The sequence below is a fragment of the Pogonomyrmex barbatus genome, unplaced genomic scaffold, assembly GCF_055798465.1.
Source record: "Pogonomyrmex barbatus isolate J1 unplaced genomic scaffold, ASM5579846v1 scaffold3, whole genome shotgun sequence".
In the NCBI taxonomy this organism is placed as follows: domain Eukaryota; kingdom Metazoa; phylum Arthropoda; class Insecta; order Hymenoptera; family Formicidae; genus Pogonomyrmex; species Pogonomyrmex barbatus.
Window position 1 is genome coordinate 20,012,624 of NW_028297127.1, and position 18,786 is coordinate 20,031,409.

The window sequence follows — 18,786 nt, forward strand, 5'->3', positions numbered from 1 at the left end:
TTAAGTTTAGTATAAAATAGTTCTTAAACTCGACTCGTTTAAGGATAGGAATGGATGTAAGAGGGAAAACAGCAAATGGCTGACGCGCGATACCATAAGACTGTAGTTGTACCTTTATTAAAGTTTAGTTACACAAATCGCACATTTGCGCCGTTATACGCAGAATTAAATGTGGAAGTGACTTACCGTAGCAACTAGAGAGCAACGTTTCATATTGATGAAACTACGTACGCCGGTCGTTATTTACGTCTGGATGACGGAAACATTTACGACCGGCTCTTGGCGGTCTCTTTAACGTCCATCACGTATCTCGGAGTACTTCGAAAATACGTCTGGCTGTCAAACGTTTCGTCTTGCAGACGTATAGACATGTTAACTATGATGACGATGATTATCTTATGAAGATATAAGATGCTGACGGAAACTGACGGTCTGATTCGACAATGAATCTTTGGACTTTTAATATTTTCTCCTTTTATCTGAATATTCTGAACCTTATTGACGCAATTAAACGAATATGAGAATTTGATAAGAAAAAAATACAGGATTAAAATGCGGAATAAGTGATACGATAATTTCGCCGGCGTTGTCGATGATAGAAAATGAGAGTTGAATAATCGAGTAAATGCCCTTGCGAAAATGTATAGCTTGTCGAGTAACGTCGGCAGGAGAATAATTCGTTTGATATCATGATTTTTCTTTTCCACACTTTTGATAATATCATTTTCCGAGCCGCGGCATTATTCATTTGTGTTAATTATCATAACGGACGATTCGAAATAATCATCTCTGCCTGCCGCCGACCGAGAAAGCTGATAACAGTGCCTCTTGAAAACTATCGAGCATTATATCGGGTACGCCTTAAATTAAAGTTAAACAGCGAGTGTGTGAATCTGTGTGTGTGTGCGCGCGCGCACGTGTGTGTATGTGTGTGATGAGAATGGTAGCAACCTGTCTGATCCGCGCAACAATTCGGCGACAGTTCGCTCGTGCCACACGTGCAAAACGCACTCGTGATATACATATACATATATATATATGTGTGTGTGTGTGTGTGTGTGTGTGTGTGTGTGTGTGTGTGTGTGTATATCTAATTCCTCAAGAATGTCGATGTGTTCCTGTCACTTATACAACAAAATAACGCGACGTTGCCTAGGAGGAAGTAAAGCGTTACTTGGACGGAGGGTCTAATACTTTGCCGTTGGTGCGTACTTTGATGTTGTACCTGTAGGCCGGTTCCGCATCTGGCAGGATCGTGCTGCTGTCGTCGTCCTGGTCCTTCATCATCGCCGAGTCCGCCGATGACGCCGCCGTGTCCGCCGGCTGATCGTTCACGTAATCCTGAACGCTGTCGTACGGCCCGATCGTGTGGGCGTCCTCGAGACCGTTGTTCGGCAATTCAGTTTCCGCGGTCAGGTCGCCGTAATCGGGGGTCTCGCGATGCTCCATCTTCATCTCCGACGAGAAGGAGGAGGAGGAGGAGGCGGAGGAGACGGCGGGACGGGAAATCGACGACCGTAGGACCTCGCGAGTCTCGAGACCGTCGAAGACGCTGTCCTTGCGCGCTTGAGACGCCACGGCGACGTGCCCGGTGAACAGGCTCGCGATGTCCGGGAGATGCTCCGGTCTGGTGTCGTCCAGGTCGCCGACAGCCGCGCGTTCACGCTCGTCACCGTCGTCGAACAGCGACGTCGCCGATGCCGTCGCTCCTGTGTGTTGATACTGCTGCTGCTGCTGCTGCTGCTGTTGTTGCTGTTGTTGCTGCTGCTGATTGCCAGATGCGGGAGCGGCCGTGGTGATTAGCCTGCTGACGACCGGGTCTTCTGAAAATTTCTCGCCCATGGATGCGTCCGCTTCTAGTGGTGTTGCCTCCTGCTCGTCCTGGGCGTCATCCGAACGGTGATCGTCGATGTTAGTCATGTCGGTTTCGTGATCACTCGCTTGGTCGTCGCTGGCTGGCGCCGAGGTGGTCGTGATGTAGGGTCTGTGATTTCTGAAAAGACGCGGGGCTCGTAAGAGACGATTGTCCCTTTCGCTTTTTTTCTACAAGAATTACAATAATTATTTCTTCGTAAATTTCTAATTGATATTTAAGTTAAATTAGCATTTTGCGACTTTTATTAGTGGCCCACGTAAATTTACACGCGCTGTATATTAATAGCAAAGAAAGGCGTTTTTATTGTAGTAATATAGATCGATTTAAATACTTTCATAGCGATTATACGTATCTACAACCAAGTGAAGCCATACATGTGTACATATGTGCGTGAGAAGTGTATCGTTTGTTGAGTATTGTGTGTCAAAAAGGAAGCGAGAGAATTGCATTATATTAAGAAAAAGCTGTGAAGGCATTTGCTGAAGGAATTTCATATCGTGGTTGAGCTATGCTCATTCATCGACACTTCCGTCCCGAAGCTATTAGCTATATGCGAGGAAGATCTCGAAGAACTGGTTTGACACTGACTGATTTGACACTGACGAGTCAAGATCATTTCCTATTTTATCGCAAATTGCGGAAGAAAAAGCGTTCCTCGTCCCAAGCTATTTCTATCTCTCGCTAGACTGCACGGAGGAAAAGGCTCGTTCCGGCGATATCCGGTTACGAGTATTCACGTCGTTTCACGCCCTCGTAAACTTTAAATACTCACTGAAAAAAGGAGAGATAAGTTCGTAGCTCCACGAAATTGGAATTACAGTGACGCGTTGTCGTCACGGGACGTACTTACGGGAATATACGTAACGTTAATAATAATCTCATCCGTCGTTAAAGTCAGCTACCTCAGCATACTTCGGTAGCAGGAGGGATAAGCAGAAGTTCAATTATCATATTTTCATGTCTTATCGCTGGAAGGTCATTTACTTTTTGTCCGTGCATAAGCAAGCTTCGCTTAGAGTCGGAATTTCCTCCGAGAGCTCCTCTCTTCCTTTCTCTCTTCCTCTCTCTCTCTTTCTCTCTCTCTCTCTCTCTCTCTCTCTCTCTCTCTCTCTCTCTCTCTCTTTCTCTCTCCTTTCTTTCAACAGACTCGTGTATTTTTGTGACAAGTATTATCTCACCTCTTACCCCTGAGTCGCGGAGACTGGAATGCTGCCGTAGTTGTAGTAATAGCATCTTGTTTGCTCGCAGATAAAGTCCTTCACGAGGGTGCAATCCTGCGCCTCCCATGCTAACGTAGGTGCTACCATCGCGACGCATCCGTCCGCGCTGCCGCTGTCGCCGCTGAAATCGAGAGACTTGCCTTTTGGAATTTAAACGAGAAACTACTTATTTTGTCGTTAGTTGTATCATGCAAGAATTTCCGCTTGTTAGAGAACGAATTGCGGAAGAGAGCGGCGGACAATCATGTTGTTCTTGACGAGGGTCGAATAGCAAGCGGTGTCTTTTGATCGCGAAAAATATGATGAAATTGATTTTTCAATCGGCTATTTTTAATCTTCAATGGTATTAATTGTCAGTGAATTATTTTTATTGGTTTTTTCTTTTTTTCTTTTTTTTTTTTTACACAATTTGGCAGTAGGATCAAAGATGTTACCTTTCGCGCGCCACCCTTTGAGGTTCAGTGCCAGGTGGTACATCGGCGGGTCTGTTACCAGGTCGCTTCAGCATGTAGTCGAAGGTGACGTTAAACGGCAATCCCGTGCTCATCCACAAAAACATGTCGGTACCCAGCTTGTTGCCCGAGGTCCAAAAGTCGTATTTCGTATAACCGGCGTTCTTCAGATATTGCGTCATCGTGTCAGCCTTCTCTTTCGTTTCGAAAGACGCCAACTGGAGGCCTAACGAGCGGCAATATTGATACGCCAGGAAGTAATTGAGTTCCGGACTGTAGGGATTCATTCGCGACACGAAGTACTGTATGCCATCTAGCTGGATCGTCGTGATCCTCTGAGCTGTGAACCAAACATTCGTATATTTTCTTTAAGCTGTGTCTCATTTTAAAACTGCGACTGTATTCACGCAATTGTAGCACGTACGAAATTAGAGCAAATTAGTTGATATCATTCTCGCCATACTTTGTATATATATATATATGTGTGCTTGGCCATTAAATTAACGCACGCAAAATAATAAGTAATAACAATTATATTAATTAACGAATTGTTAATCTTGTAAAACGTACAAATTTAGTCTCTTGTAATCATAATATTGCAATTATGATATTCTTATTAAATTAGTCTCTCATTATATTTTTATTTGTTATGATTATAATTGAAATGAGAAAGATTTTCACTTTAATTAAACATATTTGATTAAAAACGATATTTTTTGGACAGTCTTGTACGTTATCGAAGTACGTGCTTGTCGTTGAGTTCCGACAATGCCGCAAATGGGACCCGGAAAAATGCGTTCAGTGAATATTAATGCAGTATTCCATTTTAGTATTGTAATAATCAACGCTCGCTAGCGAGAACCGTTATTACTATTAAAATGTTCGTACCTTTCCAATACCTTCCAATAAAATTGAAACGTATCAAAATCCAGATTTTGATTTGGGCATTTATAATAATCTCTCTCTAAGTCTCACGATAAACATTTCGACAACGCAAAAAAAGATCGTTCGAATTTATATGTTAAGAAGCGTCATCTTCATCGCATTATATGCGATACAGTAATGATGAGGGACGAGATCGAAGCGATTATTTCAGCATCGTCTACTTCATAATACGATTTTAATTTCACTCTAAATGCGTACCCTGACGCAGCGCGTTTTTGGCCGGCTTCACAATGACTCGAAGCTTTATGACAAGGACAGTGTTCACACGATATATCAAGTTGCGGGTTCATTGAACCGCGACGGCTATTTGGTTAACTGTACTTATGAATTATGATGTGTCGAGAGACCTCCGAATAGCCCCTAGGTAAACGAATGTCGTAATGCAAGTCTTTCTCATCGTTCTTAATCGCGATTATTTTATAAATTATGTCTTTACAAAAGCTGTTGCGAATAAGCTGTGGCGACGATAAAACAATTGATTTTTTAAATTTTAAATCTGAATATTTAAGAAAGAAAAGGAAAGAAAGGTAACAGAAACAAAAACTCTAATTATACATTTGAGATGCATAAGTCGAGATATTTCTTGATTTTCTTATGTAAGACAGTTACGAAACAAAGGGAGGTTTCGGTGCAAGAAGAAAAAGAAGAATTTATCCTATATGTACAGCCACAGACGACATTTAAAAGACTCGGTAATTAACGAGATCGAAATGAAAGGTTTAAGTCCAGATGGAGGAAGAGCGATGTGAAAAGATCATAATATAATTTGCTTGTTTAATTTTTGGAAAGGAAAAAAAAAAAAAAAAAAAAAAACAAAATGATCGGGGAACCTCTTTGTTACGCCATTCCCGAAGAATCCTTGCGAGAATCGAAGCGAATCTGGATTTCTCAAGGAAGACCAATTTCGCGAGGACGCGAATCGTGTCGTCGACGGGCGACGAAGCAAGACGATCGGCGAAAGATACTTCCGTTGAAGTTGGCCGGTTGAAGTCTAGTCACGGCTCTGGATACTTCGTAGAGGCGCATCCGGAGCAAAAACGTTCCGGATCGTGAAGTTGGATGTGCAGGTGGTGGTAAATGACCCGAAGGCCTTGAGACGTCTGCCGCCGGTGTGTGCGCGCGTGAAAGAAGAGGCGACTAGCCGCTTTAACTACAGCTTCGTTCACGTAACGCATTCCCGCCGTTCGGCTAATGATACTCGACGAGATTCCCGGTCCAAGGAACGAGTCCACATACACGAACTGCGCTCGAACCTCTATAAACGGTCTCGGTAAACGTTCATCCGCATAATTATAATTTCTCTTTCTCTTTCCTCTATTTTTAATGGCCGCGAGCAGTGAGGCTTTGAATAGCCATCGTATGCAGGGCGATTTCTTCGTTTGTAACGTCATTAACTTGTTGAGATTCCGAAGTAAATTGCATATAAATGCAAGTGAAACTTATTCCTTTTGGTACATTGAATATTTTGTTAAAAAGGGGTGGACAATTTTTCTTTTAATGTTTCTTATAATTATCTTTATTACGGTTTAAAGGTATTTTTCTGTCAAATTTTAATTTTTAGTAGATTAAATACGAATTGTAAATATGAATCTGCATTATAATGGGTGGAATTCTGAAAGAACAGAAACTCTGAAGAGGCGCGATATGTACTCGGAACGCTAAGTCCCTTGCGTGTTCTACCAACGGTTATTTCCGGTCTCAACTTTGAATGTGCTAACAGTTGGTGCAGGACTTTTTTAATGACAGAAAAATGCGTGTCTTGGAAATGTGGAGTATTATAGAAAAGTTTTGAAATATGAGAGTATGTTCGACGAGAAGAAAATATGAATTGAGACTTAGAAAAATGGAGACTTAGGAAATTAGAAATCTCAAATATAACAATTGGCTGATTCAGAAAGAGATATATATTTGTTAATACGTTTTTTAAATCTCTCTTCTCAACGTCACGAAATATTCATAATGAATTATGTAATCAAATAAGTAAAAAAAAAAATTTTAACAATTCAGTTAGATAAAATTTGAGATTTCCTCAAGATTTTATAATTTCATCTTTTTTTTTTTGTAATTGTAACATTTTCTTCGTCGTCAAAATGAATGATTATGCTATTTTCACGAATAACACTGCGCACCGAGTGAACGGTCAGAAGACCGTGCAAGAGATGCCGATGGTCGGGCGGAAGAGTGTATCAGCACGTCCATGATGAAGTCAAGAGAACAATCATTTCATAATAATGAAGACGTCACCGCGGGTATTAAAACGAGCACGAACGGGCTGGCATTGTGTCGCGGTGTAAAAGGGTACTAACCTGAAGCGAAGGCCGCGACGACGAAGAGCAACAGGATGATCTTCATGTTAGCCGATTACTATGTTGGCTGTGCGGCGATCAAGCAGTCAGTCGTTTCCGTTTCCGATTCTCTTCTCGCTCTCTTTCTCTCTTTCTCTCGGAATACACCGAATGTTAGTGTTAGGGTCGCGTTCTCGGACTGGCCTCGCGCTGCGCCGTGGGCCCCCTTAAGAGTCCTCTGCCCGGATCCCAGAGGAGGGGGTCGTTGAAGATGATTCACTGGCTAACCTAGAGCAGGAGCTCAACGTACGAAGGGGACGGCAGTGGCGGTGGAGGCGGAGGCAGAGGCAGCGGCGGCAGCGACGATGACGACGACGACGACGACGACGACGACGACAATGACGACACGAAGACAAATCGAAAAGTAATCGAGCCGTGCCATAAAAAAACCGCGGGTGACAAGGTCAAAGAAGAGAGACGCAATGGGCTGAACAATGTTGGAGACATGCCCCGTGATCGATGACGCCATGCTTGATTCGGTACGGGTTGTCTTCTCCTCCCTCTATCCTCGATTGCAAAGATGATGTGCAAAATCGAGAGTATATATTAGAGTACGCTTCTCTTCTTGCGGCCATAAAATATCCGCGCGGGATATTCATAGATGTTTAACGGTTGAAACTTTTGATAGATGAAGGAACATGTTCTCAGACATGTTTTTGATATATGTTTTTTTTTAATTACTAGATAATTTCAATAATAATTTTATTTTTGTTACATGAAACACGCTGAACAGCGTACGCATCTTCACGTCGGATAATAAGTCAATCAATCGATCGATCACTCGATCGATCATCGATCGTTAAAGCAAATAATTATTTTTGCAACAAAGCACCGATTGCCTGCTCCACTTGTCGGACGAGCAGCCATTTGTCAGACATGCGCATATTCTCTCGTTGGCGCGATTATATATATTATAAATTAACTCACAACGTGTGATTACGTCGGGTTAATTATATTAACTAGCAAAGTCGTCGTTTGAGTAATGTTTGCTCGGTGAAGAGGTATAATCCATTTATCCAAGCGGGTGTACCGCGCGGACGTGAAATAATGGAAGGGCGAGTAATAGCAAGAACGTCGTTATCCCCATATCGATCAACGTAGCGTTTATGTTAATCCCATTAACAATATGCGTGCGCGCGCGCTTGCTTACTTTGTATTCTCGACACCGTAAATCCTCCTTCGTCGTAACGCCGTCGCTTCTTTAGCTAGCAGTACGGAATTTTACTTTGCCGCGATCTTCACGGTTCTCCGTGGATTTGTATCGATGGCGAACAGCAAAAAGACGCCGGTTTCAAGGCAGACTTCATTTCTGAACGCCTCCTCGGAGGCATCCTATCCCGATATCCCCGATATCCCTAAAAATCCGCCTCACTTTATTCGTCAACGAAACGACACGCACGATCGTGACGCTCAAATCCAACGCTAATTGCAACAAATCGTCTGCCTCCGAGAAGGAAATCTGTAAATTATACCTTCGATTTGCGAAAGGCCGATTCGTGAACATCAGTACCTGGATACCTGGCTCTCGAGTTTTGTGCGGACAAACAGACCGGTCGCCGGACTCGATCATTAATACTTACGTGACGAAGTCTCGTTCGAGCGCCCGTCCGAAATATCGGTCTACCTAATAATGTCGCGTGAGAGGGACCGCGTTCGAGAAATCGAGAGATTACGCATACCATCGTGAAGGAGACGACGATGGATTTTCTACTTCGAGAGTTTCAACCGGTCAACGCTTTCCTCGCGTCCCTTGACGTCGTCTCGCTCTCGCGGCTCGTCTCTTCGCGCGCTTGACTTTTCTCGAGGCGCATCATCGTCGTCGTCGTCGTCGTCGTCGTCGCAGGATCTGATGGAATTCTGAATCACCGAGGTACACGCGAGCGGGCCGCACGCACGTATGCACGCATCGCGGATATCGCGCCGCGGCGCGTGCGATGACTACCGGGCGCGTCTCAATTAAGCTTTCGCGTGATTAATGACATGAGATTGTATCGCAATGCGCGTCACCCCCCGTTCCCTCTGCTGACGGAAATGTATTAACAAGTTATCGCATTCCTCCCTGTGTCTCGCGCGCGCTCCATTTGCGTACAGGTGATATCTCATCCATCGGTCAGTGAAGAACGCGGTTTCTCCCAAGCCGTAGTCTTGAGCCACTTCGCAATCTTAATGCGAGACGCCGATACTTTATCGGAACAGTCGCGTCAAGTATACTTTTCTCGGTTGACATTTTCTTTCATCGTTATCGTGGATGTTTCCTGTCCCGAGGAAAAGGATGAAGAAATTCTGAATGATCGGTTTTTAAAAATTTGAAGTTCTTGATCATTCTTGATGTGAAAGCGTATTATTTACATTTATCGATATCTTGCATTTTTCATTGTCTGGTCCAACTATTTTTAATCTTTTTTTTTTTCTCTATTTAACATATACTTTTTTAATATATATTTGCTCGTGAATGAAGATCCTTCATTTCTTTGAGCGAATATATCAGCATGGAAAAGACAAGACTTTTTTTGGCACAAATATCTTCTCAAGAGTAAATTATTAATAGAACAAACACTTGGACGAAGCAATGAAGCTGTACACGCTGATACCGAATGTATCGGTACGCAGAGGTTTATGTCGATGATGCGAATCGCAAAAAGGTAGCCTATGTCTCAAGGTAGGCTTCATTTCTGACCATGTGCTCTCGTCGTTCGATCCGAGAGATCGATCCACCTGCTCTCGCGAATATATATCGCGAGCAAATATCGGCTCCCCCAGTTCGTACGAACACAATACCGGTACGAAAGGAAAACTGGCGCGTATCCCAGAAAGCGCGGTGCGTCTCCCGTCCGTCCCCCTCGCGTCCTCTTCACTCGCCTCATCGCCGTCCGTATACGGTATTATCTCTCTCACGAAGATATTCTGCCCGGTGGCAGAATCGCCGGATCAATGATCAGATATACCGCAACGTGTTATTTCTGGTACGCGGCGTACTGTGCGGGCGATCGTGAGCAAAAAGGACCTCGCGTGACATCCAAGACCTACCGCACCACGGAAACCATCTCTCTTTCTCTCTCTCTCTCTCTCTCTCTCTCTCTCTCTCTCTCTCTCTCTCTCTCTCTCTCTCTCGCCTGTTGCCGCTCTTGCACGGAAGGATGCCGTGCCGCGAGCTTAATGACAGGATAGCACGCCGTGACGGTTTCCTTCGCGGACCACGATTCAAGAATGCAGATGAATCGGCCGGAACGGCGCGCGGCTCGAGAGGCATTTCGCGGTCGCCGCATCACGACTACTTCGTTAAAATTGCATTTGATACAGGACGCGATGTGGATCTTATCAATGGGGAAGAGAGTCTTTTTACTCGCGGGCCACGACGGGTCCCGACGTCCGGGCAAGATTTATCACTTTTCGTACATATTCATCCTACCGTGATAGATCGTCCTTTAATACGAAGATGAAGCATTACAAATAAAATTAATCGGTTTCTACCGCTCGCGGGCGCTCTCGCCCGAGAGAAATAGGATATATTTCGCCTTCGGGGAATTTCTTCAGATTTCTGTGGATATTAAGCGCAAACCGTGAATGCCGTGTACCTCCAAGGCGCAAGTCACGTTCCACCGGTACCTTGGTATAGGTCAGTTTAACAGGTTGAGTTCTCATCGTGGTATTCCCGTGGGAATGCATCGCGTCCGCTCGAGTGCACTTAGGTCCGGCGACGTGCTTACGGGGTTCTTTTCTCCGTATGTGGTGATGGATAAGAGACGAAAGCAGAAGCGGTGGATAAACAAGCGCGGATCCTCCAGCGGCCACTACTCCACTCGCGTCATCGCCGTCCGTCGTTGTCTCTTCGTTCTTCCGTTCTCCCTCACCGCCTTACTTTTCTCTCTCTCTCTCTCGCTTCGTTTTCTTCTTCATCGTCTTCTTCGCCTTCTTCTCCTTCTTCTTCCCTCCCCCTTGCGCCTGATCCGCTTCGTGAGGGAGATGCTAGGAAACAACTTTTCATAGCCGCGCCAAGGGACTTGGTCTTTTTTTGCTAAAACAAAAGCGAAGACGGGGGTACGCCGCGGCGGCCAGCGACGGCCAACGGCGGTCAGCGGCGACCATCGGGCGGCCGCGCGACCAAGAGGAAGAAGAGAGGAAAGCGACTGGAACGGGAGAAGCAAGGGGGAGGATGCCACAGGGGGATTCTTGCCGAGGTCTATTTCAGGCCCTGCCAGCAATCGCTATGTAAGGCTCTCTTCTTTCCTTCCCTCGCTCACATCTCTTCTCTGTCTTTTTCCCTCCCGGCCGGCTCCTCTCCCTCGCTCCTGCCTCGCTACCTCCCCCCCCCTTCATCTTTACCCCACCGCGCCGCTCTTCCTCTCCTTTTTTCTATGTGTACGGAACTCTTGGTTTTAGCTTGCGAACAGCCTCGGACCGAGACGATCTCGGAGGAGCTATACTGCCCCGAAGGCTTCGACGATATTCGCTCCTCCATTTTGATACCTCTAGGACAGTGATCCTCATGCGGTGCTTCGCGATTGATCGCGAGGGAGCACGAGGTGTTTTGAAATATATCTAAAAATTATTTTCACGACGAGAAGAGAGATGTGAGATCTGAGTTTGTCAATAAATAGGCAATAAACTGACATCACAAACTGACATCAGCTTTTGATGTGTGTCATCTTTTGTATAAATTCAAAGATTAATCTATATCGTTTTACGATAAATTAGATAGTAGTTTACAAAAATTTGCGGTAATTCTGTTTCGTCTTTTGCTGGATACACATTTCTCGTTCCATATTCGATTCTCGAAGAATCGTGAAGCGTTCTCGAGGAAGACGAGGACTGAAGAAAAGAGATCGCTTCGGGCAACTGGAGAAGATACCAAAAAAGCGTTACTATTTATAGAATTCAGTTCTATCCCGAAAGAATCTCCAATTATAAGTGCGTAGGAGTGGTGGAGCGACTTCATAATACGAGGGCCGCACGACCTTGCACACTTTTTTATGATTCATTCTTTGGGAACCATAATTCAGTTAGTATCAGAACAACTTATGGATTTGTTCCTTTCTTTGGAAAGTCTTAAAACAGTGATTCTCACCTGCACTTCGGTTTCTAAAGTTACTTTTACAATGCGATATAGATCTTTCATCAAGTAATACTACTTAAAAAAGCTCATATAATATTCAGTATTAATCACTTGTCAGAAATGTTGATAATAACATATTTGATTTTACCTTATAACAAATATCGCAGTTTTATTACAACACTTCTTTTTATTCGATAAGTTAGCAACAATTTTTTTCTGATTAGCAGACACATTTGATTATCTTTAACAATTTATTTTTGTTTGTTTCAAAACTTTACAAAATAGAAACGTACTCTTCGAGAGTTATTAAAAAATTAAATATTACGAGGATGTAAATAATATATATATATATAAAATCAAATATGATAAAAATCGATAAAGTGCGTGAAAGTGAACGTGGTTACGCGGTCGCGAAGTTTCGAATTTCCGCTCCGAGATTTAATTAAACGCGCATGACAGGAGATCGCAACCGTGAAGCAACGCGAGTCTTGTTTTTTTTCCCTCGCGTAACTACATTGTCCGGATAATCAATCACGACGTGGAAGGCGGGCGGGTGGTGGTTTCCAAGTTGAGAACATCGTCTTCGACTACCGATCGTTTCTCCGGAGCACGGCTCATCGATTACGTACCCGCGCATCTTATTATGTAGACTGCTGGTCTCGCTGGAGATATATATTTAGACAGTTTGTTTCTCTGTGGGATGTATAATGAAATTATAGCGACCGCGCGGAATGTGGAATCACGTATAGTATAGAATACGTAACATCGCGGGCATGGATCGCATGGACGGCATTATCGCAGCGCGGTCGATCTCTCCTCACTCTTCTCCCTTTCCTTTTATTCCCGGCGCGAGAGAGACGGACGTCGTGCCGCAATTAACGACGGAACGTTCGAATGAACCGGTAATAACGAGCGGTGCTCGATCGCGAATCATTAGGAGCCGATCGTCCCTGCTGATGCTGCCCGCGACCGGATTCGCTCGCGCCCTTGTTGCGGTTACGTGCCTGGGATTTAAGAGAGAAACGACCTAGAACCTGAAACCGTGAACTCTCGCTCGCGATTACGGGGTCGAGGTGAAGAGGCTCGCCCTGCCTGGAGGTTTTAACACGATCGGGCAGCTCGTTACGGTACGGGCGTAGCAATGGCGGGTTTCTTCTTCTTTTTCTTTCCTCTTTTTCCCCCGAGAAAAACGCTCTTCTACACGAGTACTCATATTCATTCGAGGTATTCACGCTCTTATGGCTACGTATGTAAAAATAATTTACACGCAGCAGCGCGCGCCATTATCTTTACATATGCAGATTGGACGCGACGCGACGCGACGTACGCAATAAAGTGCTCCGGTAAGACTCGATGAGCTTAATACGAGATTTATTCCTATGTATTCAGACGACTGCGTGGAACGAAAGCTTGTTAGCTTGTTTTTTAATATGTGATACGATGTGTTACGATGAGAGTATTTTCGTTGAAATTCGTTTTTATCTCGTTTTACTTCGCGGCTCTAATGTCAATCGTTAGAATTGAAATTACGTAGCTCCGTAGCAACTACGTAAGGAGAACCGATAAGAGTAATGTAATTTTACGAATGGCAGTTTCTCCTCTGATAGTGATATCTACTGTTTTATCTTGGTGATCGTTTTCGATAATAGTGCAACCGGAAATTGCATCGTCATAACATTCGGCCGCTCTAAGAAAATTAATCAGTGGCAAGGAGAGAGAGATTCTCGTCTCGATCGTCGAGGGTATCTCACGTTGCTCCGGACAAGTGCTTCAGTCTCGCGTCTCTCAAAACGTCTAGATAAAGACTGACAGGGGGGAAGAGGCGAATAAAAGTGTTCGATATCATTGAATCATTTGGCTCATGGATCTATATTAAAATGACCGTCCTATCCGGCCGATCCATTTCTAAAGTAATTTATTCGGAGGCTTTGCGATCCGCCATGAAAATCTTAGTTGTTTGCGTCGAACACCCCGTGTTATATTTATAACACCGCTTCTTATCGACGTGTCTCGCAAGAACTCGCGAGAAAGCAACGCGTTTTGTTCCCCGCGAGAGGAAACCGTGTCGGCGCGCGTTTTAGCCGGAGACGAGCGTCTTCGAAGAAACGGCCGGCAAGCGTAAGAGAGAAGAGGAGAGGCAGAAAGAAAGAGAGAGAGAGAGAGAGAGAGAGAGAGAGAGAGAGAAAGAGAGAGAAAGGTAGAAAGGCATAGAAGAAGGCGAATGGATTTGCTCGCCCTTTGCCGCCCGTAGAAAAAGGGTCGGCTCCGGCCGGAGACCTTGGGTCGGAAGAGGAATGCAAATCGAGACCGGTCACGAATATTCTAATGTGCAGTTAGTCCTTACACGACGGGATTGCGAGAGAATCGGCATTCGGTTTCTCCCAACGGGTGTAACAGCCACGATTACACCCGGGATGCGGGTCCAGAATGTTCATGACATTCGCGATTAGATGCCTCGCGTGCCTCCGAATAAGCTGGAACGCTGGAAATGACGATGTCGAATCTCGTTACGGCCGACGGTGTTTGCGGTATTTTTAGTTATTTTATCGCAAAGACGGGCAAACAGGTTGCCCGTCTTTTTTCAATTAGGATTTTCGCAATGTCGCGTTGATCGAGATTAAACGTATCGGGGAAAATGACCGGTCGAGGATCTTTGTAGATCGTTATAGATCAACTTCTTCGCTGTGAAAATGTTATCCTCACGGATGCATCTTTTATCGAGTCTGTCTTGGCTATTTTTTTATATTACAGAATTTACAATATATAAATATTTTGATGTGCGCCCTTTAGTACTTTAGCGATATAAGAGAATTTACGGCATCTAACAAACACTATTATATAACGATCGCGCTAGCGACGCGTTACGAAACGAATGCTCCCGCGACAAGATTGTTCACGAGAGCGTGAGATTTAGAGAGGTGGAAACGGAGCCGAGAAGGGAAAAACGTCCGCAACGAGGCGGTTGCACGATCGAACCTCGGGATAACCCAGGAGAAAATGCTTCGCCAGGCTTCGCGCGAGAAGACGGGACGGAGATAGACGCGAGCGGGCATGATGGTAGTAAAGTTCACGGAAGAAATACGCGATACGTAGAAAGAGAAGGGCCCTAGGAAAGCAGAAGTTTGCCAAGGAGAGGATTTCGCTTTACGATCACAAGAATGGATCGCGAGTCCTCGTTTCCGCTCTTTCATCTCTTCTTCGATTTTGTTTCCGTCGGTCATTCCGAGAACTCTCGCGATCCGGTATCCTGCGTCTCTTTTTTTCACCCGTCCTTGCCGCGCTATTTTCCTACGACTAGATTTACACGCCTTAGTTTACACGCCGGGGTCGTAACGCGAGAGTGGACTTAAAGTGGGGCGAAATTAGTAGAAGTCTAATGACGATCGATTATCATACCTTTGAGTTGAGAATTGGCGTCCGTATGAACGGCATTTATAGTCAATTGAAGTGTCGATCATCGAATCCTCGAGCAAATTTTTTTCGACTCGATAGTTAGTGCAATCGTCTCACATCAAGATTCGAGTGTCTCATCATTTTTTTAAGTATTCGCGAGATCACGTAACGTATGAACGTAACGCATCTCCTTTGAATTCTCATTTGACATGAAGCAAATCCGAAACGAGCGGTCGGTTATGTGTAATTTGTACAGGATCTCTTCTCCACAGAGGTGAGAGAAGTTCGTCAAGTCAAGGATTCTTTCTTGAAGTCATTGACATTGCCAGCCGACACGAAGAGACTGATGCTGCCTATTATATTGAACGGTTAATAAAAAACGGCGACACTCTCATTCTACAGTCATTCGATTATCGTTTCCAAACATATGACTCACCGCCGTGAGTTCTTTTTACCCACTAGACTCATATTATTACCATAAATTTGGGAAAGATTCTGAACGTTCAGAAATCGCCTAAGCGATTACATATTATAGAAATTTAGATTTATCATTCGTATTCGTATTCGTATATATGGCATTTTTTTAGGCAATAATTAATTTTTTTAGATAATAATTTCAGACAATTTAATTGCTTCTCACAATTTTAATTTAATTTTGGCGAGAGATCTGGTCTTTTCTGAAATTAAATTTCGAAAGGGGAGCTCCCCGCGTACAAATCTGTGATCTCGGGCTCTCGGAGAGAATGGGAACTCCGCGGATGAAATGCTCGTCCGTCCAGATGTTGAATGTTTCTTAATGGCATTACCTGACGAAGCGCGTTGCGCTTCTCCGCGCGATTTCGTTTCGGTGCGCGTTCTGAGATGCGCGCGGCGCGACCGCTTTTTTGGCGTTGCATGCGCATGATGAGATCTATTATCTCGAATGACTGTCCTCTTTCGCTGTTGGCTTCTGCGAACGTGGTCGGTGAACGTCCTCTCTCTCGACGGGACACCATCAAGTGTACACTGTCAGCGTATAGACGGCAATCGTCACTCATGCCATGTGCCCTCGCATTAAAATTGCATTAAAATATAAATAAACAAGCGTTGCAAAATCGCCGTTGAAAAATCACAAGGGTATATCTGTCATCAGGAATATTTAAATTGATTCCTCCTCCGTGTGTTCCTTTTCGGAATCTCGACTCTCGTCTCAAGAGATATTCGCGCGCGACGTTATTTCGCTTCGGCGAGAGTTCGAAAAAGAATTTACTTGATACTCGTCGAGATCGAGATATTAGCGCGGGACGATATATACATACGTTTTTCCAGGCGACGTTTCCAAACGACAGCCATAATTCAAGCGACGGTCTTCATCGGCTGTCACCTGCCGTGCCCCCGCTATTAGCTATGCGCGACACGAAGGCGTCACTTCCTCCGACTCGGTTTCCGGCCGCCGGAAACGTCCTTCTAACCGCGGCTGAATCCTTAAATGAAAATGATCTCTGAAGCGCGAGATCCCCTCCGCTTCTCGATCGAGCTAAGCGACACATCGTCGAGACGAATCGTCGGATGCGTCGGTTATGTAATCCATCATGGCGCGCTTATACGCGCGCACGTAGATACATACATACATATGTACATTTGAAGGAAATTCTCTCCTCTGATAAAAAAAGCGTTAGGAAATTACCGGATGTATTTTACGTCGCGAATCTTCGAGAGAGCTTCGAGTCTTAGGGAATTGGTTAATAAATAATTCTTGCAGATTGCCCTTCCTCAGGGAGACGCGTAAATATTTCCGATATTCTCGCGAAGCGCTAACGCTCGAAGATGTTAGAATTACCTCATTATGTGTGTCGTTTGGAATACCATACTACTCCGTCCATCCACGGCGAATATCGAAGCGAACCCGAGTAAAAGCCGAGTTGGAAATATATACGTCACATAGCGGAAGGACTTAAGCTCGGAATTTCCAGTCTCGCGGGACGACGAGTTAACGACGTGTGACATGTTTACGCGTTGTACGCGTTGTAGAATACAACGCAATAGAAAGGGCCGTTTTTTTTTAAAAACAACATTTCAGCGATCGCGACATTTGCGCGATCGTGATATTCCGCAAGGTGTCCGGCCTAGTAGAAACCGGTGTCCTTTGTACGTACGAGAAAGAGAGTCGGCTCCCCTTTCGTCGTGGTTTTTGTCGTCCGTTTTTGAATTCCGCTTTCGTTGTCGGCAGCAATCGATACGGTCTGACGAACGAGGACCTAAACCGACGTTGGAGCAATCCGAATCGGGTGTACCATCCAGTGATCTATCACACGAAGGGCCTGATGGAGTACTGCGTCAGGGTGCTGCAAAGATCGCCCCACGTTTTCGTCGACTACCACGGCCATTCGCGGAGGAAGAACGTGTTTCTGTTCGGCTGTTCAAGGTCGGGTTCCTGGAGCGCCGCGGACAGGGCGAAACCGGACCAGCCGGTGCAGTATTTGGTAAGGGAGTCGAACGGAAGGGAATCGGGGGGGCTAGGTAATATATTTTTAGGTCTCGCGCGCGGCCATCATTTATCCTACGTTTATCTGCCACCGGGCCGGCCGGCCGGACGTTTATCACTCTCGGCGGCCGTACTTTCGTACGGCCGAGCTCTCGATTTGCACGAGCAATTGAGCCCGCCGACAGCCGGCTATTCATTTCGCGCGTCGCTTTACGACGTTAATGTCATTAGTCAGCGTTACTGAGAAAGTGTCCGAGAAAGTGTCCTTCCACTCGGGCCACTTCGTGGACCTTTTGTGTCTCGACAAAGCGAATCGAAATTTCGCGATTTCGTAACCATAGCGATTCTTGTTCTATATCAGATGTTACCGCATCTCATGCAGAGGACCTCGCCAGCCTTTGCTTTGCCGCTCTGCTCCTTCAAGGTCGAGAGAAACAAGGAATCCACCGCCCGAGTAGCTGTGTGGCGGCAGCTGGGAGTCCCGAGGTAAAACGGCGGCTACATCCTGGGCAGATTGGGATCTCGCTCGCAATAAGATTTCATGTAGCAAGGTCGAGGTTACGCGTGTCTCGCGTGTCTCGCGAAAGAGGTCTCTCTTTTTGCCAATCCAAATCGCACGTCGTCGCAATTCGCAATTAGTATTAAAATTAGCTTGGAGAAATATCACCTTCTGCATCTCTATTTATAGAAATCTATAGAATATTGCTAATGTTACAAAGCCATAATTGAAAAAAAAAAAAAAAAATAGAAATAGAAATATATCTTAAATCTTTAACGTTTTATTCAAATTAGAAGTTATACGATGGAAAGCAGTTTTTGTGGATGCGACCAAGGCGTATTGGCAGGATTGCATCTCGATACAGAGCATCTTAAAGCCATCGGAAGAGACTTTTGTCAAGCTTTATCTATGATGAAAGACGGCGATGACAATTGGATCGTCGAAAAGTAAGTGAAAGTGTTTATTGTCATAAATTTCTTCTAATCTTTTTGCAAGAGTATATCAATTTATAGTATATCAATAAATTCGTTGAAATTATT

At 44.8% G+C, this 18,786-nt stretch overlaps 2 protein-coding genes across 20 annotated transcripts in view; one reads left to right on the forward strand and one right to left on the reverse strand.

Moving 5' to 3' along the window:
- Nucleotides 1-18,786, forward strand: part of LOC105423853 (cytosolic carboxypeptidase 1) — a 30,868-nt gene that overhangs the window by 10,767 nt on the left and 1,315 nt on the right. For 18 of the 19 annotated variants that reach the window (XM_011633773.2, XM_011633774.2, XM_089080527.1 and 15 more), the window contains 3 exons: nt 17,494-17,746; nt 18,110-18,234; nt 18,541-18,693. In XM_011633773.2, the coding sequence (XP_011632075.2) occupies nt 17,494-17,746; nt 18,110-18,234; nt 18,541-18,693 (531 nt within the window). Of the gene's footprint in view, nt 1-17,493; nt 17,747-18,109; nt 18,235-18,540; nt 18,694-18,786 lie in introns of those variants that run through there. The other variant, XM_089080540.1, reaches the window with a different exon arrangement.
- nw (narrow) lies at nt 91-7,369 on the reverse strand. Its single transcript, XM_011633772.2, has 4 exons — nt 6,800-7,369; nt 3,531-3,888; nt 3,062-3,217; nt 91-1,993 (listed from the first exon to the last, which is right to left on the reverse strand). Exons 1-4 carry the CDS (start codon nt 6,843-6,845, stop codon nt 1,171-1,173), a joined length of 1,383 nt encoding a protein of 460 aa, XP_011632074.2. The 5' UTR covers nt 6,846-7,369; the 3' UTR covers nt 91-1,170.